This window comes from Mobula hypostoma, chromosome 18 (genome assembly GCF_963921235.1).
Source record: "Mobula hypostoma chromosome 18, sMobHyp1.1, whole genome shotgun sequence".
Taxonomy (NCBI): domain Eukaryota; kingdom Metazoa; phylum Chordata; class Chondrichthyes; order Myliobatiformes; family Myliobatidae; genus Mobula; species Mobula hypostoma.
Window position 1 is genome coordinate 41,285,251 of NC_086114.1, and position 21,403 is coordinate 41,306,653.

The 21,403-nt window shown below is 43.2% G+C and overlaps 1 protein-coding gene across 4 annotated transcripts in view; it reads left to right on the plus strand.

Annotated features, from left to right (window-relative positions):
• pik3ap1 (phosphoinositide-3-kinase adaptor protein 1) overlaps window positions 1-21,403 on the plus strand; it is a 152,825-nt gene that overhangs the window by 112,681 nt on the left and 18,741 nt on the right. For 3 of the 4 annotated variants that reach the window (XM_063070789.1, XM_063070793.1, XM_063070792.1), the window contains 3 exons: window positions 5,495-5,575; window positions 6,490-6,701; window positions 10,671-10,743. In XM_063070789.1, coding sequence (XP_062926859.1) covers window positions 5,495-5,575; window positions 6,490-6,701; window positions 10,671-10,743 — 366 coding nt within the window. The remainder of the gene's footprint in view (window positions 1-5,494; window positions 5,576-6,489; window positions 6,702-10,670; window positions 10,744-21,403) is intronic. The other variant, XM_063070790.1, reaches the window with a different exon arrangement.

The window sequence follows — 21,403 nt, forward strand, 5'->3', positions numbered from 1 at the left end:
TCTCCCCGCTCACTTTATCCCTGTGCCTTCTTTACTCTCCTGCCCTGAAAAAAAAAACACTCTGTCTATGCTATCTATGCCCAACCTCCCATAATTTTACAAACCTCTGTAAGGTCGCCCTTCAGCTCCTCTGTCTGAGTGAGATATGACCAAGCCTATCCAATGTCCAGCAACAGCCCCTCCACTCCAGGCACAGCCTGCACTCTCTCCACTGCCACGAGAAGTGGACGTTTTTCTCACAGGCTTGTGTATCTTTGGAACACTCATTCTCAATGATCGACGGAATTAGATAGATCCTTAATTTTTAAAAAAAAGAGGGTGAAAGAATGTCACAGACAGATGGAGTGTTGAGTACAGGCTACCATCAGGAATGTCTCTGATCTTGGTAATAGGAATGAAATGGTGGAGTAGGTTGGGGAAGAGTGTGAATAGTCCACTGTTATCCTCATTCACCTCTTTGTTTTTCAGTAAATTACCACAATTGAACTTTGACGTGAACTTTATATTCTGCACCTTACACGGCTCCAGCCTTTCACTATAATGCAGCACATACTCTAGCCCCCTCCTACAATGCTTAACAGTTCATTTGCAAACTATTCTTTTTCTTTATATATTAAGGCAACATATACAAAATGCTGGAGGAACTCAGCAGATCAGGCAGCATCTATGGAAATGAATAAACGGTTAATGTTTTCAGGACAAGACCCTTCTTCGGGACTGGAAAGGAAGGGGGAAGATGCCAGAATCAATAAATTATATTTAAATATTAAACACATTTTAACTTTAGATGGTTTAGGGCACATTCATGCTGACAATCACTTAGTTCTGTTTAGTTTCAACTGCAGGGATGCAGGTATGTACAGTATGTTCCTAAGCCCTTCTTAACTTACGATCTAAAAACTTTATCTGTGAAATTTTATTGATGCAATTATCTTCATTCCGTTTGCCTTTATATAAAGCCATGTCCAAGTTAGGAATCTTTGCTGTCGATATTTGTCACAACAAAGATGTTTTGATGGGTGGAAGTGACTGAGTTTATCAATCGTTACAAAAAATGATGTATGGTTTCGGTTTTACCAAAGACTACTTTGCTCCAGATTTCGTCACAATACTGAGATGAACGTAATTGCGCTCATCATAGTGTGCCAGCATTTGGCTGAGGGAGAGATCATAGAATGATAAATCTGCATTGAGAAGAAAATGTTCCAATATCCAGAGCCTGTTCCTGTACAAAGGAGGATGGTTGAGATTACCAGCCCTGGCCATCACTGCAGGAGTTGTTCAGGGCACTGACTTCAGCCCAACCATCCTGAGCTACTTTGTCACTTGTTTGTTATTCCATTATAAGACAAGAAGCGGAGAGATCACCAATAATGGCACATTCACGCCTATTACAGGTTCTCAGCAAATGGAATGGTCCATGCTTGTGTGCAGCAACATTTAGACAACGTTAAGACATTCAGATCAGTGGTAGGAAAAATGGGTCCCACACAATTGCCAGGCATTAGCCATCTCCATCTGGACTGCAAACACCTGCACTTGACTGTGGCATTGCTGAAGTTGAGTCCTTCACCACCAGTGCTGTCCAGAGATGTAACTGTCCACTATATGTGTGTGCAGTGGGTACAAGAGCAGGTCAGGTGTTGGACATTTTGCATGGAATATTTCACCATCTGACTCTTCAAAGCTTTTCCATCACCTGCAAAGGAATTAGTCAGGAGTGTGGTGCATTGTTACAACTGCAAGTCCATCACCAGGACGAGGTGGCTGTCTTAATTTCTATTAGCCTATTCAGAAATGGCAAGCAGTGGCATCTTTCTGTACACCAACCAATTCAATCATAATTTTCTTCTTCCTGGGCCCTTGGCTCCCAGACATAGGCCACTAATGTCCGCCCGTCTCCGTCATGCAAAGTCAACGGTATGGTTGGAGTTCATCAATGTTTCTTTAATCCATTGTATCTACCATACAGTAGATTGGCCTATACAACTTCACTACAGCCCTCTTGGCCAGCCTTACTCGTTTCCACTTCTGACGACAAGGACTTAAGGCTGATTTATACATCCGCGTCAAATCGATGCTGTAGGTACGGCATAGCTGCGAACCCTACGCAGAGCCTACGCGGATCCCTACGCCGTAGCCTAACGCGCACCTCTCCCAAAATGTAACTATGCGTCGGGGCAACGCAGACTGCAACAACTGTGATTGGTCCGCTTGGTAGCATCGCATTTCCTCCTACACTGCAATAGCTTCCCATTGGGCAACTGAAGGGCAGGGAAGGAACTCTGGCTGCAATGCTTTCCAGAAAGCTTTACAGACCTCTGAAATTATGGAGGACACATTTCGCTTTTACGAAAAAAGACGCTCACTTTAAACTTGTTTACCCCAAGAAAGACTACCATGACCATGAAGCCTTGCAAGGGCAGGTGTGTGCGCATGCACGAGGTGCCTGAATTGCAGAGCGACACAGACACACCAACGCATAAGTATAAATGCTCACAACGCACATAGGTTACGGCGTCGATTTGACACAGAACTATAAATCAGCCTTTAAGGTTGCACTTTGAGAGGCAATCTCTTCTACTGCCTATACAGAACTTGTACATTTTTTCCACTTCTCCTCCAGATGTTCCAGTTTCCTCTCCCACCTATTAGACAGAGTGGTTGGTAAATTACTTGGGCACTTTAAATTACCCCTCATGTTTGTGTGAGTGGTAGAATCTGAGTGGAGAGTGCTTGTTGATGAATGCTTGGAGAGAATAAAAATGGAATTGGCATTAAGAGATGTTTGATAGTTATGGTCTCAGTATAACTCTATGACACGCCTCTTAAACTTTCAATCTCTGCCATCAAGATGACAACTTGGAAACACAACATTAATCTATCATCTTTCACCAGGTCCAAGTTCTGGCACCCCTTAGATTAGTGGTCGCCAACAAGTCAATCGCAATCAACCGGTTGATCTTTAAGACTTTCCCAGTAGATCCCGATGCTCGGTGGTGAGTCACAGCAAAGCACTGCAACGATTTGTTGACTTGCTGCCTGAGATAAAGACTTTTCTGTCGACAAGAAACGAGGAGCGCAAGGAACTGTCAGATGATGCATAGCTACTAGATTTAGGGTTTCTGACGGACCTAACGGCTAAATTAAACGCACTTAACAACGAGCTCATAGGAAAAGACCAACTCCTGCCCCACATGATAAGTGCAGTGAATGCGTTTAAGGCCAAGCTCGGTATTTGGATTTCAAATTTAAAGAATGGGAGGCTGACACACTTTCCCAACTTGGAGAAAATGTTACAGGCCATCAAGGAAAAAAATGTTTTACACCCTGTGCAATACTGTGCTTACCTAGACAAACTGGCAATAGAGTTCGATCGGCATTTTGGGGAGTTTAACGTCATGAACGATATTGCTGCATTTATTTCAAACCCATTTCTGCCGATCGATATAGAACAGATAGCAGCCAAATTCCAGCAAGTATTTGCTGTGCCAAATGATATTGAAATGGAAATAATTGATTTGCAAAATGACATCGAACTTAAAGCAAGATTAAGGGACGGTGACTTTTGGAGGCTTGTCGGCAGGGAGAAGTTTCCTCATGTCACCTTTAGTAGGTTGATCTTCCCTTTCACTAAGGCCGAGGTAGGGGATCTTGGGCTTACTACCTGACCACTACCTGAGACAATGATGTCTTTTCCATGGGCCAAAAGCAGTCAAAGAACTTGCTTGCTGCCTCAAAGGTGATAATGGATGTGTATATGTATCAGCCATGCTGTTGAAATAAGCCTCCTCAGCATGAATAATTTTTAAAAATTGCATACTTAAGGAAATGAATGTTGGCAAAGAGCTCCAGTAGCCTCCTCTACCATAAAGCTTGGATCCAGGTCCCCTTACAGACTATACTGGCAGGACCAGGGTACAGTGATGCTGACATTTTCACTGGAACTACAAACGTCTATCCCCACCCCTGCTTTCTGAACTGCCGTGAAATATTGGTGTTGTGTGGAATGTGGTGAAATAGAAGCAAGCCAGTTGATCCAAGAGATGTGGCTCAGCTTTGAGGCTCTTCAACTACTCACTGTAATGTCCTAATCACCTGTTGTGTGAATGAAGTCACTGGAGAAAAGTGCCGGTAGATATGAAGCAGCTTCTTTATTTGATAAAACAAAGCACAGCAGACAACATACAGAGACACCTTCAGTCAAAAAGTCTACTGGCCAAATGTTGGGCTCAATATTTTATGTGCTAAACATCAAAGGACAATTCCATGTTTACAGTATATCCACAATGCTCTCTTTGAAACTGCACACAAACTTCACACTTGTGATTTGCACACACACCACAAATATCCAAATGAATTTTAATCAGCATTGTCTGGTCTGGGATTTGCAGCTTTTAAGCACCCATTATTCAGAGCTGCACCCCAAATTAAATCCTCAACACATATTCAGATGTGGAGACTGGTAGCCAAAGTCATTTGCTAAATGTAAAAGTGCTAAACCCAAAAATTGTTCTAACATCACTGAAGGACAAGGTTACATTCTGCACAGTTGCTTTATAAGGTAACACTACATTGAAGCTGCTGCCTTAATGTGCTGAAAAGCACTTCATGTTACCCCCCCCCCACAAACCAACATCTTATTTAATTTTAAAATGCTTGACATAATCTAAAACATGTGAAATTCAATGTTACATAAAATTTACCAGCTGGATATTGTTTTGCATAATACCATACTTTTGGATTAATCATCTTAAAAGCTGTATTGCCTTATCTTGATTGAATCAGTTACAACCCTTTGCCTGGTAAACTTTCAGATTCAGGAAGATTTAATTATCTGAAAATAGACTGAAACATACTTGACCACAAAGGCTGTTATTAGTTGCTGCCGGAGGAACTCAGCAGGATCAGACAGCATTTGCGAAGGGAAATAGGTAGTTTCCATTTTAGGTCAAGACCCAACACCCTTCCGAGATGTTGTCCATTTCCCCCAACAGATGCAGTTTGTTGCTCCAGATTCCAGCATCCAGCATCTGCAAACTCTTGTATCTTCGCATCATTAGTTGATGAGGCATGTGATGGGTTGATATGAGCTGCCTGTACTGAGGATGGATAGCTGTCAGGACCTGTCACTGACAATACTGAAGACATTGCTGACAAAAATACTGCTAATTAGTGGCACATTGACAGAGGATTATAACACTGTCGTACTGGCCCAGATTCATTCCCAAGCTTGGGTGTGATTTGTGTGGATTTTGAATATTCTCCAAGTGACTAGATGGGCTCCCTCCCACATCCCAAAAACGTTCAAGTTGTTTAAGTGGCTGCTGTAAATTGCTCCCAGTTTCCTTGTGTGGTCAGGGAATCAATTGGGAGTTCATGGGCATGTGTGAGAGAGAATGAGTGAGGGAACAGGAATGATGTGCCGTTCTGACAGTTGACTGATGGGCTGAAAACAAAAGATTTAATTAGAAAAATATCTCTTCTGCTCCAGTGTTTTGCAGTGAAGGGAAGAGAGCAGAGAACCTTTACATCACAGCCTTGCGTACCCCAGCAGGTGGACACCCCGGCCCAGGTATTTAGCGAACAATTCTTCCCAACTTGTGAAGCGTCTCCTTGACAAGGGTTCCCAGCCTTTCATACGCCATTGGCCAACGCGATTAAGCAAGGGGTCCATGGACTCCAGGTTGGGAACCCTTGGTTTAGAACTTTGAGCAAATTGGAAGGAAGAACAAGTCAAAAGAAAACAGGAATAATAAATTATTAGGTTGAAGGAAGGAGGAGGAGGGGTGAGAAAGGGCATCTGGAGGAAGAGGGGAGGGATGGAGCATTTGGAGGAGAAGGGAGTTGAGGGGGTGTCCAGAGGAGGAGGGAGTAAAGGGGTGTCTGGAGGAAGAACGGGGTCCTCAATCTTGTACTGTACCATAGGGACAGTTGAGAGCAACCTAAATATGGGGAGAAGGGGGAATGGGGTAGGGCCAGATTTTGGGCCAGGACAGACCAACACATCTTGGGGGAATCTGTTTTAATGAACCTTCTGCTGGTTCTCACAGGATCTGTGACATTTTTACCTGTGGGGCTGAAGTGCCCCTGAGCTCTGTATACATTGTGTGCCTGCCTTGTACTAAACAAGACCCCAGAAGATACTGACAGGAGCTTCATTGACAGCCAAGCCCAATAATGGCAGCCAGGTGGAAATGTTTCATTTTAATTGCTGGCCTGCTCTTTGGCTGCTGGATGAGGAGAGTGAAAGGATGTAGAGATGACAACTGTTGCATGCCCGTGTCTGTAACAGACCATCCAACTCCTCAATGTGACAGGAAACTGCCAAGGCAGCAGGTAGAGCAGGAATACAGCACTGATCAGCACCGTCGCTAGTAAAACACATGAGGTTATAAACACCAATAAGGGTGAAATCCAGGTTGGAGGGGGAAGCAAATAATGCAGAAGTCATGCCAATTTTCCAAGAGCTTCGATGTTTTCTTTCAGCACTTCCATCACGCTCAAAGCAGCCACTGTCGAGGGCGCCCTCCAGCGACTACGACCCATTTGCGGGGATGAAGACTCCTGGGCAGCGGCAGCTCATCACCCTGCAGGAGCAGGTGAAGCTGGGAATGATCAACGTAGACGAAGCCCTCCTGCAGTTTAAAGAATGGCAACTCAACCAGAAACGCAGATCAGACTCCTTTCGCTTCCAACAGGTACAACAAAAGCCTGGCCAAATTGTCAGAGGGCGTGCTTCAACCTGAAACATCGACAGTTCCTTTCCTCCCACAGACACTGCCTAACCCACTGACGCATCAAACAGATTGTTTGCTGGCATTAATGGCCAATATGAGGAGAACATTCCTGCAAATATTCTGTTTGTGTTAGGATCACGAGTGATGGGTTCAATGGTTCTTTTGCTTCCATTTATGATCATAAAGTAAGTTCACAAACAGAAGTTGGCCCTGTGGCCCTCCAGTCTCACCTTCATTAACTGAAATAAGATCAGGGTTGATGGTAACACGGGGATGTGCAGGATTAGTGTAATTGGCTGGTATGTGCTCAGTGGGCCTGTTAATGTGCCGTATCTCCCCATGAATTTGTTTATATGCTTTGCTTATTTTCATAAACCATTCCCAATCCCTACCCGATCCCTTGATTCCAGTAATCTCTAATAAGGCACTGAATGCATTCTGTGACTGAACAACTTTTTGCCTCTGGTTAATGCATGTCTACAGTGCTCTGGAGAAAAGTCTACTCAGCTCTGCCCAAAGTGCCTGAACCTTTATCCTCTTTCTTTACTCATTAGTTCTAGACTCTCCGGTTCAGGAGACTCTAAAAAGTTAATCCCTTTCAGAATGTTTTTGGGAGTATGAATGATGCTAGGATATACAGCACACCATGAATGGTGTGGTCCTAGGGAGAACTGAGGAACAGAGGGACAGATCTGAAAGTCCCTCAAAGTGATAACACAGGCAGAAAACATGGTTAAGAAAACTTATGGGATGCTAGGATTGAATACAAGAGCAAGGAGGCTGTGCTGCAAATTTATAAAACTTCAGCTGGAGTAATGTTTTGCAGTTCTAGTCCCACACTGTGTGTTAGCACTGGAGAAAATGCTCCTTGGATGGAACGTTTCAGTTCTGAGGTTCTTGGAGCAGGGCAGCTTTATAGGGGATTTTACTGAAGTGTATCAAGCTAGAAGACATAGTTTTATGAAGACAGGGCTTTGAGGCCAAGTTTGCAAATGATACAAAGATAGGCAGAGGGGCAGGGAATGTTGAGGAAGCAGGGAATCTGCAGAAGGACTTGGACAGATTAGGAGAATGGGCAGCGAAGTGTCAGATGGAATACAGAGTAGAAAAGTGTATGGTCATGCACTTCAGCAGAAGGAATAAAGGCATATGCTATTTTCTAAATGGAAAGCAAATTCAGAAATCGAAAGTGCAATGGGACTTGGGATTCCTCATATAAGATTCCCAAAAGGTCAACTTGCAGGTTAAGTCAGTGGTAAGGAAGGCAAATGCAATGTTAGCATTCGTTTTAAGAAGGCTAGATTATAAGAGCAAGGATGTAATGCTGAGGCTTTATAAAGCATTGGTCAGACCACCCTTGGAGTGTCATGAGCAATTTTGGACCCCTTATCTAAGAAAGAGCATGCTGGCATTGCAGAGGGTCCAGTGAACGTTTATGAGAACGATTCCGAGAGTGAATGGATTCATGAGTGAGGAGCGTTTGATGTCTCTGGGCCTGTACTCACTGGAGTTTAGAAGAAAAACGGGGGATCTCATTGATTGTTATCTAATATAGGAAGGCCTAAATAGAGCAGACATTGAGAGAATGTTTCCTATAGTGGGGGAGTCTGGGACCAGAGGGCACAGCCACAGAATAGAGGGGCATCCATTTAGATCAGAAACAAGGAGGAATTTATTTAGCCAGCTGGTGGTGAATCTGTGAAATTCATTGTCACTGATGGCTGTGAGGGCCAAGTCATTGGGTATATTTAAAATGGAGGTCGATAGGTTCTTGGTTAGTAAGAGTGTCAAAGGTTACAGGGAGAAAGCCAGAGAGGGATAATAATTCAGCTATGATGGCATGGTGGAACAGAATTGGTGAGGCGAATGGCTTAACTCTGCTCCTGTGTCTCATGGTCTTATAGTTTTAGGATAAGAGGTATGCGCTTTTGAGATTCCATGAGGAGGATCTTTTTCACCCGGAGACCGGTGAGTACCTGGAATACATTGACTGACCGAATGCTACAAGCAGAGTTGCTGATAACTTTTGAGAAGTGGCTGGATGAGAGTTCGAATCATCCAGGCAGAGAAGGCTCTGGGCCAAGTGCTGGCAGGTAGCATTAATACCTTTGGATGACCGTGGTTGGTATAGATGTCACAACCTGCCTCGGAAGTTTATTCATTGTTCAGTCAGGAAAGCTGCTCTGTGTCATGTTGGAAGATGAGAAGCTATTCATTGGAGTTTCACTGGAACAGTGCAGGAGGTCATAAAGAGATGTTAGAGTGGGAGAGGACTGCAGAATTAGTTGCACGTTGTTGAAGGCACAGCACAGTAGTTAGTCCCGTTGTGTCACAGCTGTAGAGACCTGGGTTCAGTCCTGACCTCGGCTGTAGTCTTTGTGGAGTTTGCACCTTCTCCCAGTGCTAGTGTCCACCATGTGATCTCATTCTCTTCATATTCCAGCTGGGAGGTTAACTACCCGTTAGCACAGGTAGATTTCAAAAGGGCTAAAGGGTGTGTGTGTGTGTGTGTGTGTGCGCGCGCGCAATGGGTAACTGGCCTTTTGTATCAACTGGCCTTGGGTAGGCTTGAAGCCATGTTTGAGGGCTGCATGGCAGGATTCCACAAAGCAGTTCCTCACCCTCGCCCTGTAAGTGATCTCCACCCCCACCCCTGTGTTCAGGAGGCCGTATTGTGAGCAGTGAGTGCTATAAACTAAATGAAGTATAATCCTCATTTTCCCTGGAGTTTGGATAACTTGCTACACTCACAACACGCTGGAGGAACTCAGCAGGTCAGGCAGCATCCGTGGAAACAATCAGTCAACGCTTCAGGCTGGAACCCTATGTCAGGACGAAGGGTTCCGGCCCGAAACATTGACTGATCGTTTCCACGGATGCTGCCCAACCTACTGAGTTCCTCCAGCGTGTTGTGAGTGTTGCTTTGACATGGCAGCATCCGCAGAGTATTTTTGTGTTGGATAACTTGCTGTTGCCCAGGAAAGTGCCATCAGAAAGACAGGGAATATTGGTGATGATTGAGGGGTAGACCATATTGTACTGGAGGGAGACGTGGATCGGGGAGACGGGTGGGTTTGAAGGGGAAGCTGATGAGAAACTGGGGGCGAGGAGGGAGTGAGAACAGAAGTGGAAAGGGTTTGGTTCCAGTCCTTTTACGGGAAACCCAGAGCTGAGGAAAGCTGATCTGAAAGGTGATGTCAGAACAAATGCAACAGAATGAGCCTTACAGAAAGCAAGGAAGGAAGAAGCTTGGTGTTGAACTGCCTGCTGACCCATCTCCAGAAGTGGAAAGTGCCGAGGTAAAAATTGATGTGAAAATACTTGTGTGGTGGAAATTGCCTCCAGAGTGTGCTATTTAGGGGTCAGAGCAAGGTGCAACATGGATATGAATATCAAAATAGTGGAGAAGAAGATAAAAGAGAGGATATGAGCAGGACTGAAACAAGGAAGGCACTATTTCACGCACGCAGGTTCACATTACAGCAATTTTTTTATCTGGAGGAAGTGAGCGGAGTTAAAGGGGAAGCTGTTCATTGTGGGAATGGATTCAGCCAGACTGAGGTGGTGGTGATCAGACCGGTGGAACACCCTGCTTTTATAGCATAGCATTTGTCTTGTAATGTATCCTGCCTTTCTCTACACTTCTGTTTTCGCTGCCCTTGCTCACTTTATCTGCAAATTTGAGCTTCTTTTCCTCATCCTTTCCAGCTGTGCAAACCGTCCTTGACCCAGTGTTAACCCTCCACATTTGCTGTCAGATTGGAGTGTACATGGCATGTTAATTTGTCCTCTGACTGCTCAAAGCCCATTGGATTGTCCTAAAGTCTCCTGTGGTCCACAAATGTCCTTCACCTAGTTTATTCTGGCAGGTTACACAGGGGAGCAGCAGTGTCTCACAGTGAGATCTAACCACGTCTTTGTACCCACCAGGAAAACCTGAAGAAGCTGCGGGATAGCATCACACGCAGACAGAACATTAAAGGGCGACATGGCAAACATCGAGGTGAGCTCCGTTCACACTTCTCCATCGCAGGTGAACACACAGTCATGACTACTTCTCTCTTCAGCTCATGAAGGGTGAATGTACATCATGAGCAGTATGTCTCCCCCTGACAAGGAAACCCATTCAACCACCAAAAGCACAGGACAATGGTTGGAATGTCTTTCCATGGTAGAGTGAAGGAGTTCAGTATTGTCACTGCCTTGGATCACATCTTGAGAAAGTGATCAAGGCTGCAGAGAAAGTGCAGGAAGCAAGGAAGGACGAAACTTGGCTCTTACCAAAAGAGGGGCTGTGGCTGTGAAAGAATGCTAGGCTTTGAACATGTTAATTCTAATAAATTATTTTACAATCAGGAAGAACAAAGTGAATACGTATTTACTTACCAACTCTCTGATAAGTTCTACCTATAAGCTGAAGATAATGGTCAGACAGGTGGGAGGTGAGGAGAAATACTGAGATATTGGTTGTTCAAGTACGAAATGCAATGGACTGCAAGGCAGAAGCTTCATTTCCAGCGTAATGGGTAAATAGTTGAAAGATTAATCTCTAAGACAAAAACATGGAGTTAAAATTAGGAAGACAGAAAATTGGCACAGTTTAGAAAATATCAAGTAGTGAAATTGCAAGGTTGACTGTAACTTATAACTCTGTTTTATTCGCATAGAATTGCAAGTTGATTAGTCAAAATTTAATACATTAAGAGAAAGAAGTTTGAAGGGTTCAATACTTTTGGAGCTGCACAAAGTTATTGAAAATTCACAACACAGATGTTAAGATGGGAAGCAGCTTCTTCCCCCAGATTGAAACGCAACCGAACTTCCTGCCACCTCGCAGGTCTCCTCACATATGAAGTGCCAGATACGTTATACTGTTTACTTTTTAACTTGTTCGTAAATGCGCCTTATTATTTGTTAATTTAAGAATTAAGAAGGTAAAGATGGAATATGAAAGAAAGTTGACCAATAATGTTTAAGAGGATACCAAAAACTTCTTCAGATACATAGTGTAAAAGAGAGCGAGAGTGGATATTGGACCTGTGGAAGAGGATGCTGGAGAGGTAGGAGTGGGGGACAAAAAAATGGCGGACGAACTAAATAAGTATTTGGCATCAGTCAACACTGTGGAAGACACTAGCAGCATGGTGGAAGCTCTAGGTTTCAAGGGTCATGACGTTGCCATAACTAGAGAGAAAGTTCTTGGGAAACTGAAAGGTCTGAAGGTAGATAAGTCACCTGGACCAGATGTTGTACACTCCAGAGTTCTGAAAGACGTGGCTGAAGAGATTGTGGAGGCATTAGTAATGATCTTTCAAGAATCTTTCAAGATTCTGGAATAGGCCTGGAAGACTGGAAACTTGCAAATATCACTCCACTTTTCAAGGAGAGAGAGAGAGACAGAGACAGACAGAAGAAAGGAAACTATAGGCCAGTTAGTCTGACCTCAGTGGTTGAAAAATGTTGGAGTTGATTATTAAGTATGATGTCTCAGGGTACTTAGAGGGACTTGATAAAATACTGTAGGCTTCAATCAGCATGGTTTCCTCAAGGGAAAATCTTACCTGAAGAATCTTACGGAATTCTTTGAAGAAATAGCAAGCAGGATAGACAAAGGAGAATTTGTTGATGTTGTGTACCTGGATTTTCAGAAGCCCTTTGACAAGGTGTCACACATGAGGCTACTTAATAAGCTATGAGACCATAGTGTGACGAAAGACCAAGTTATCAGAAGATTGATGCTAATAAGAGAGATAAGTGAGACAATGGAGCAGCATTCAGAAATGTTAATGAGAGACGAGAGAGATTAACAAAAAGAGACACAGTTCTGAGTATTGTCAGACCGGTTGCTTTGAACCTGAACTGTTTGAAGTTTGATGGACAGGTGATACCCCAGCAGGGGGATAAAAGGAACAGGTTCGCTAAGGCAAGACAGACACCACGAGATCACGAGATAACGAGACCCTGGAAGTGCGGTGTGTCCCCACAAGTTGGTGGGAGTTTTGGAGGTCTGGTTGCGGGACCAACCATAGACACACAGGATGAAAAGGTAGGATCTGCGGGAACCTGGTGTGTGTGTCCGCCCTTACCTGGGTGCCAGGTTCACCGCGGAAGGACGATCGTATCCCGAACGGAGGGGTCACAGTCGGTGACCTCAGAAGACATTAAAAAAAAGGGCTCGCCCAAAAGCTAACTGCGGAGAACATCAAGGTCTGTCTGAATTCGATTTGCATATCATCCTTCTCTCTCTCTCTCTCTCCAACAGCACAACAGCGATTGCTGCGAACTGTACTCAGCTGAACTGAACTCTGCGTCACTTGAGACTGATCATTTTACCCCTAGACTGCGATAGAGCTTGATTGATTCCTATTATCCTAGTTCTGTGTACATGTGTGTTTTATCATTGCTAACCTGTTGCATTTATATCCTTACGATTAGAGTACTGTGTTACTTATTTCTTTAATAAAACTTTCTTAATTCCAGTAATCCAGACTCCAACTAAGTGGTCCATTTCTGCTGGTTTGGCAACCCAGTTACGGGGTACGTAACAATAGTGTTACAGGAAATATCCTAGCACAGATAATGCAGTGGCTGATTGGCAGGAGGCTAACCCGTGACTAGTGGTGTTCTACAGGGGTCTGGGTTGGGTCCAATTCTTTTTACATTATATGTCAATGATTTTGATGATGGAATTGATGGCTTTGTTGCAAAGTTTGCAGATGATATGAAGATAGGTGGAGGGGAGGGGAGTTTTGAGGAAGTAGACAGGTTACAGAAGGACTTAGTCAGACTAGGGGAATGCGCAAAGAAATGACAGATGGAATACAGTGTTGGGAAGTGTATGGTCTTGAACTTTGGTAGCAGAAATGAAAGGGTTGACTATTTTCTAAATGGAGAGAAAATACAAAAAACTGAGATGCAAAGGGACTCGGGAGTCCTTGTGCAGGATTCCCTAAATGTTAATTTGCAGGTTGAGTCTGTGGTGAGGAAGACAAGTGCAATGTTAACATTCAGTTCAAGAGGACTAGAATATGAAAGCAAGGATGTAATGTTGAGACTTTATAAAGCATGTGTGAGGCCTCAGTTGCAGTATTATGAGCAGTTTTGTGCCCCTTATTTTCAAAATGATGTGCTGAAAGTGGAGAGGATTCAAAGGAGGTTCACAAAAATGATTCCAGGATTGAATCGCTTGTCATATGAAGAGCATTTGATGGCTCTGGGCCTGTATTCACTAGAATTCAGAAGAATGAGGGGTAACCTTATTGAAATGTATCCAATGGTGAAAGGCCTTGATAGAGTGTATATGGAGAGGATGTTTCCTGGGGTGGGAGAGTGGACACAGCCTCAGAATAGAGAGACATGCATTTAAGAAGGGGATGAGGAGAAATTTCTGTAGCCAGATAGTGGTGTATCTGTGGAATTCATTGCCACAGGCATCTGTGAAGGCCAAGTCTTTATGTATATTTAGTCAGAGATTGATAGATTCTTGATTGGTAAGGGCATGAAGGGATATGGGGAGAAGGCAGAGGAGATTGGGGCTGAGAGGAAAATTGGATCAGCCATGATGAAAAGGCGAAGCCAACTCAATGGGCCAAATGGCCTAATTCTGCTCTTATATCTAATTTATTTGTGGTAATATTACTTCATGTATTATGTACGTGAGTTAGATGTACTGTTTGTAGCTTGGTTTTGAAAAACTGTATACATGTGTACGGTTGATTGACAGTAAACTTGAACTTCAACTTGAACTTGAAATCCACCAATCCACCAATTTCAACCCACCATGTTTGTGCTGGTCACTGCTTTAAGGTACAGTTTAAATGTGGCAATGGTCTCTGCTTTCCTCAATCTTGGGCAGTGAGTTCCAATCTATCACCCCCACCCCTCCCACCCCAACCCTCTTGGTAAAAACATTTCATCAGCTCTCCTCTAATCCTTCTGCCAATCACTCTAAATGTAGTGTTGGACTCTTCTGCTAAGGGGAACATCTTTTTGGTTTGCTCTGTCACATGTTATTTTACATGCCACAGTAAGTTGCTTCTTGACGTCTCAATCCAAATAAAATATCTCCTGTCTGTGTAATCTTTCCTCATAGCTACAACTTTCCACCCTGAAGCAGTTGTATACATCTCTACTGTACCCGCTTGCAGTCACATGTTTCCTGTAACATGATAACCAGAATTGTGTACGGTGCTCAAGCTGTGACCCAGGTAGTGAAAATAACAAAATCCTGCAGATGCTGAAAATCCATCATAGAAGCCAATATTGCAAGAAACACTCAACAGTTCATGCTGCACCTATGGAAAGTCATAGAGCACTACCGAACAAAAAGCAGCCCTTCGGCTCATATAGTCCATGACAATCTATTATTCTCCCTTCTCCATCAACCTGCACCTGGACCATTGCCCTTCATATCCCCATATACCTATTCAAATTTCTCTTCAGTGTTGAAATCAAACCCATATCCACTGCGTCCACTGACAGCTCGCTTTACACTCTCACCACCCTCTGAGTGAAGAAGTTCCACCCCATGTTCCCCTTAAACATTTCAACCTTCACCCTTAACCCATGACCTTTAATTTTGGTCTCACCCAACTTCAGTGGAAAAAGCTGGCTTGCATTTAGCCTGTCTAATTTACACTCATAATTTTATATACCTTTATCAAAACTCCCCTCGTTCTCCTACGGTCTGGGGAATTAAGTTCTATGGTGTACTATGGAGTGTAAAGGTTAATAATCTAGGTCCCAGACTCTTTGACAGATCTAGGAAAGAGTTTTCAGCAGTGAAGAAAGTGGGGGAGGGATGGATAGAACAAAGGGAATGGTTGTGTTAGGATGAGGTCAGATGATGTAAGGAGGCCATTGCGGCTTTGTTGGTGTAATGTGTTACTGACAGCAGGGCTATGGGTGTAACCAATAGACCAAACAATACTAAGCACAACAGACAGAGGAAAAACTGAGACATACTGTAAAGGTGACAGGAAGAAATGGCCAGTTCTGATACAGACCAATAAAGGTGTACTAGCCAGGGCTGTGCCCAATTCTAGCAAGTAACCTTGGCATTTATTGTACATCTCTGCACTGACTCAAGCTAATGAAGGAAACCTGCTTATGTATCTTTATAACCACCTTGTTGGCTGTGCTGCTACCTGAGGTGTGTGGTCAGAAATTCTTCTGTCCGCTGACACTACAGTGTATTTCCCAACCCCCTCCCACCATTTGTTGTGTATTTCCCTAACTTGTAGCCTTACCAAACACTTTTCGGAATTAAGTTCCATTTTTCCTATTCGCAGCTGACTGGACCCATTGATCTTCTTCTGATTCCTGAAGCTTTCCTCCTCACTTTCAGTTATACGGCAGATTTTTTCCCCCCAGGTAGAAATATCAATTCTTAAGATAAACTACAAATGACAAAGACCAAGAACCAAGGCCCACGGATCTGTTACAGCAATAGTTGCCTACGCTTCATTCCACTCATCAAATTTTGATCCCATTCACTCATTTCCTTTGCATCTCATTGGCTTAACCTCAGTAAACATAAACTACCAGACTCTTGTAAGAGTTCATCTGCATCATTAATGTCCTTCAGGGAAGAAATTCCAGACCCACCACTGTGTTTAGTTGCCTCCTGCTGCAGAGGAGGGTTGGACAATAAGTTGCCAGTAATATCCACGGTCTGTAACTCACCATTCCCCTTCCCCTCATCATACTAACCATCTTGCCTCTCCGCTCTCAGTCCTGATGCAGGGTTTTGACCTAAAGCCCCGATAATTACTTTCTTGCTGCAGAGGCGGGTTGATCTCTTGAGTTCCCCTAGCAGCTTGTTTGTTGTGCGAACCTCATCCTTTCCCTTCCTGTGTTTTTTGGGTCATTTATTAATTGTGAATAAAAAAAACACTCCTCGAAGTCCAGCATTCTGTACGTAACGTAACCAATGTTAATGCTTGCTCAAAGTGTGACTAGTTACACTTCCTTCATATTGTGAATTATTGTTTGGGATTTTGAACACACCAATGTTTTTTAAGTGAAGAGCTCAAAACTGGTGATACTTAAAATTTGAAATAAAAGCAGAAAGTATTGGCAATTCTCTGCACAACAGGCAGCGTCCATAGAGAGGGAAGGTTCTAGGCAAAATGTTTTGCTTTCTGCAGTTGCTGCTGAGGGTATCCGACATTGCCGTTTTTACAGGGTATGTGTTTAAGCAGGAGGCCAAAGTTGTCTAGGTGACACACATACTGTTAGCAATGTCTAAGGGAAGGTGGCGGATGCTAGCTAATCAGAACTGATCTGTCCAGAAGCGCAAGAAGGGACTGGAAGGAGAAGCAAAAGAACACAGACACTGAGGTGTAGGACACAGCTGTTTCCGGGTAAAAATACTGATGGAGAAACACGACAGGTCAGATAGTTTCTGTGGAACGTGGAAAACTGAGTTAACGTTCTAGATTACCTTGGCCAGAATTGGCCAGGAGAGATAGTTTGTATTGAATTGTTGAATTCGGCCCTGGGTCCTGAGAGCTGTGTCAAGCTTCAATGGAAGGTGAGGATCTGCTTTCAAGTTTATGCTGCGCTTCCGTGGAGAGTGTAGGAGGCAAGGGTTAGAGTGGGCAGGGGATGCAACACACAACATAGGAACAGGAGTAGGCCCTGGTCTTAAATCCACATCCTGCCATTTGATAACATCATTACAGATCTATGCTGGCCTCAACTCTTCTTATACCATTCCTCCATATCCTTCTATTCCTTGGAGAATCTGAGTGACAATCAACTTTTAATTCGGAAATTGTTCATAGAAACCATAGAAACTACAGCACAGAAACAGGCCTTTTGGCCCTTCTTGGCTGTGCTGAACCATTTTCTGCCTAGTCCCACTGACCTGCACATGGACCATATCCCTCCATACACCTCCCATCCATGTATCTGTCCAATTTATTCTTAAATGTTAAAAAAGAACCCGCAATTCCTTGCCTTTCCTTTGTTTTTTTTTTAACCTTCACAGTCCTTTGTGTCCTCTCTAATTCTGATTGTGTACAGTACCTGATGGATAGGAAAGATTTTGAGGGATGTGATCCAAATGCAGGCAAATAGGATTAGCCCAGGAGGGCACCTCAGTCAGCTGCTGAACCTGACTTCAGTTACATGGAAATTACTGGAGAGAATTCTGAAGGACAATATATACTGTCACTTGGATGACCAAGGCCCGATCAGGAATAGTCTCTGTGGTTTTATGCGTGGGAGTCATGTCTGGGGAATCTTTTGTAGTTTTTTGAAGAGGTAACTAAGGGAATAGATGAAGGTAAGGCAGTGGATGTGTCTAAGTGGAATGTAATGTCTACATGGACGTAAACCTTTCAACTAGGTCCCACGTGACAAGCTGATCCAGAAGGTTGGGATGCATGGGATTCAATCGGAGCTAACAAGGTGTAGTCAGAACTGTCTCATTTACAGGAAGGAGAGGAAGATAGTTGAAGGTTGATTTTCCTTCTGAAAATCTGTGGCTAATGGGGTGCCCCAGCGATTAATGCTGGGACTTCTGTTATTAACTGTGTAATTGTGTATGCTTGGGATATGATTGTACATAGCACAATTAACAAGTTGTTAATTATATGCTAAATTAGGCGATCTTGTTGATAGTGAAGCAGACTGCAATGGATTGCAAAGAGATCTTGATCAGTAAGAGAGATGGGCTGAATGAGAAGTGACATAACAGAAGTTTGTAAAATCATGAGAGGTACTGTATATTGACTTCTGGCGGAGGAAACTGGAGGACCATGAGCCAGTCCTCATCAGGGGATCAGAGGTGGAGACAATCAGCAGCATTAAGTTCCTCGACACTATCATTTCAAGGACTGTTCTGGGTCCAGCATGCAAGTACCATTACGTGGAAAGTACAACAGCACCTCTACTTAGAAGTTTGCAAAGATTCAGCATTATCATCTAACACTTAGACAAGCTTCTACAGATGAGTGGTGGAGAGTATATTGCCTGGTATGGAAACACAAATGCATTTGAATGGAAGAGACTCCAAAAAAGTAGTGGATATGGCCCAGTCCATCACAGGGAAAGCCCTCCCCACCATTGAGCATATCTACAGGGAGTGCTGTCGCAAGAAAGCAGCATCCATCATCAAGGATCCCCATCATCCAGGCCATGTTCTCTTCTTGCTACTGCCATCAAGGAAGAAGGGACAGGAGCCTCAAACCCACACTAACAGGTTCAGGAACAGTTATTGCCCCTCAACCATCAGGCTTCTGAATCAGAGGGAACAACTTCACTCAACTTTACTCAGCCCATCACAGAACTGTTCCCACAACCTATATACTAACTTGTAAGGACTCTTCTTATGTTCTCAATATTTATTGTTTATTTATTTATTTATTATTATTATTATTTCTTTTCTTTTTGTATTTGCGCAGTTTGTTGTCTTTTGCACATTGGTTGGAGGTGGTCTTTCATTGATTCTGTTGTTTTTCTTGTATTGACTGTGAATGCCCAGAAGAAAAAGAACCTCAGGGTTATATGTGGTGATATATATATATATATATATATATATATTCAATGATAATAAATTTACTTTGAGCTCTGAGAAGGTGGATGGTCATCGCCTTTTCTCCGTGGTTGAGGAGTTCAAAACAAGGGGGCACAGATACAGGGTAAAAGGGGAAAGATTTCAAAAGAAGCCTGACAGGTAGCTTATTTACACAGAGGGGAGAGAGTACTGGAAAGAGCTGCCAGAGGAACTGGTCAAAGCAGGTACAATTGCAACATTTTAGGAGGTATTCAGATCGGTTACATGGAATAGAAGAGTTTAGAGGGTTATGAGTGAATACGGCAACTGGGATAGCAGTAAGGATGCGTGGTTATCATTAGTCGAAGGGCTGTATCCGTGCTGTATTACTCTATATCTACCTTAAATCATTCTACTTACCATCCTCCCTCTGGTTATTCCTCATTCTTTGATGAGCTACACTATTATCCTGTTAGTTTAAGTCGTCTTGTTGCTTCGGCATTAACAATTGCATATCAGCTACATATTAAAATCTATACCAATGAGGCATTGTAAGGTGGACCAAACAAAATCTAAAATATAGAACCGTTCCCTCTTTTAACACGACTTTTAAAAAATTTTAATACAATGTGAAGCATAATTTTTTTAATGGTTCCGCTAATGCTTCTCAGACACTTTGGGTTATTGAAGCTAGCTTTCTTTTCTGCACCCTAGATGCAGCAGAGATGGGAAAAGCTGCTTGCATTTTCCAATGTGAATCCTGCAAACAAATCTTGTATACACCAGGCAAGCTTATTAGGGTTGTAAGGTGTTCATTGTAGATAGAGCTAAGGAGCTACAAGGGTAAAAAGTCCCTGTTGAGAGTTGTATACAGACCCTCAAACAGAAGTAAAGATGCAGCGTACAAATTACAACAGGAGATAGAAAATGCATGCCAAAAGAGCAATATTACAATAGTCATGGGGCACTTCAATATTTAGATAAATTGGGAAAATCAGGTTGGTGCTGGATTCCAGGAGGAGGAATTTCTAGAGTGCCTATGAGATAGCTTTTCAGAGCTTCTCATGTTTGAGCCCACTAGGGGATCAGCTATTCTGGATTGGATGTTGTGCAATGAACCAGAATTGATTGGAGAGCTTAAGATAAAGGAACCCTTAGGGGATAGTAATCATAATTTGAATGAATTCACCCTGAATTTTGAGAAGGAGAAGCTAAAGTCTGATGTAGCAGTATTACAGTGGAGTAAAGGGAATTGCAGAGGCATGAGAGAGGACTTTGCCAGAATTGATTGGAAAGGAACACTGGCAGGGATGAAGACAGACACCAATGGCTGGGACTTCTAGAAGCAATTCAGAAGGCATGGGATATATACATCTCAAAGAGGAAGCAGTATTCTAAAGGAAATATGACACAACTATGGCTAAAAAGAGAAGTCAAAGAAGTAAAAGCCAAAGAGAGGGTATATAATAGAGCCATAATTAGTGGGAAGTTAGAGGATTGGGGAGATTTAATAACCGACAGAAGGCAACGAAATGTTATTAAGGTAAAGATGGAATATGAAATTAAGTTACCCAATAATATTAAAAAGGATACAAAAATTTCTTCAGATACATAAAGTGTAACAGAGAGGTGATAGTGGATATCTGACCACTGGAAAACGATGCTGGAGAGCTAGTAATGGAGGACAAGGAAATGGAGGATGAACGGAATAAGGATTTTGCATCAGCCTTCACTGTAGAAGACATTAGCAGTATGCTGGAAGTTCCAGGTGTCGGGTCATGAAGTGTGTGAAGTCACCATAACTAGAGATAAAGTTCTTGGGAAACTGAAAGATTTGAAGGTAGATAACTCACCTGGACCAGATGGTGTACACCCCAGGGTTCTGCAAGAGGTGGCTGAAGAGATTGTGGAGGCATCAGTGTACCTCAATGCAAGAAGCATCAGGAACAAAGGTGATGAACTGAGAGCTTGGATACATACATGGAATTATGATGTAGTGGCCATTACAGAGACTTGGCTGGCACCAGGGCAGGAATGGATTCTCAATATTCCTGGATTTCAGTGCTTTAAAAGGGAAAGAGAAGGTGGAAAAAGGGGAGGAGGGGTGGCATTACTGGTCAGGGATACTATTACAGCTACAGAAAGGGTGGGTAATGTAGCA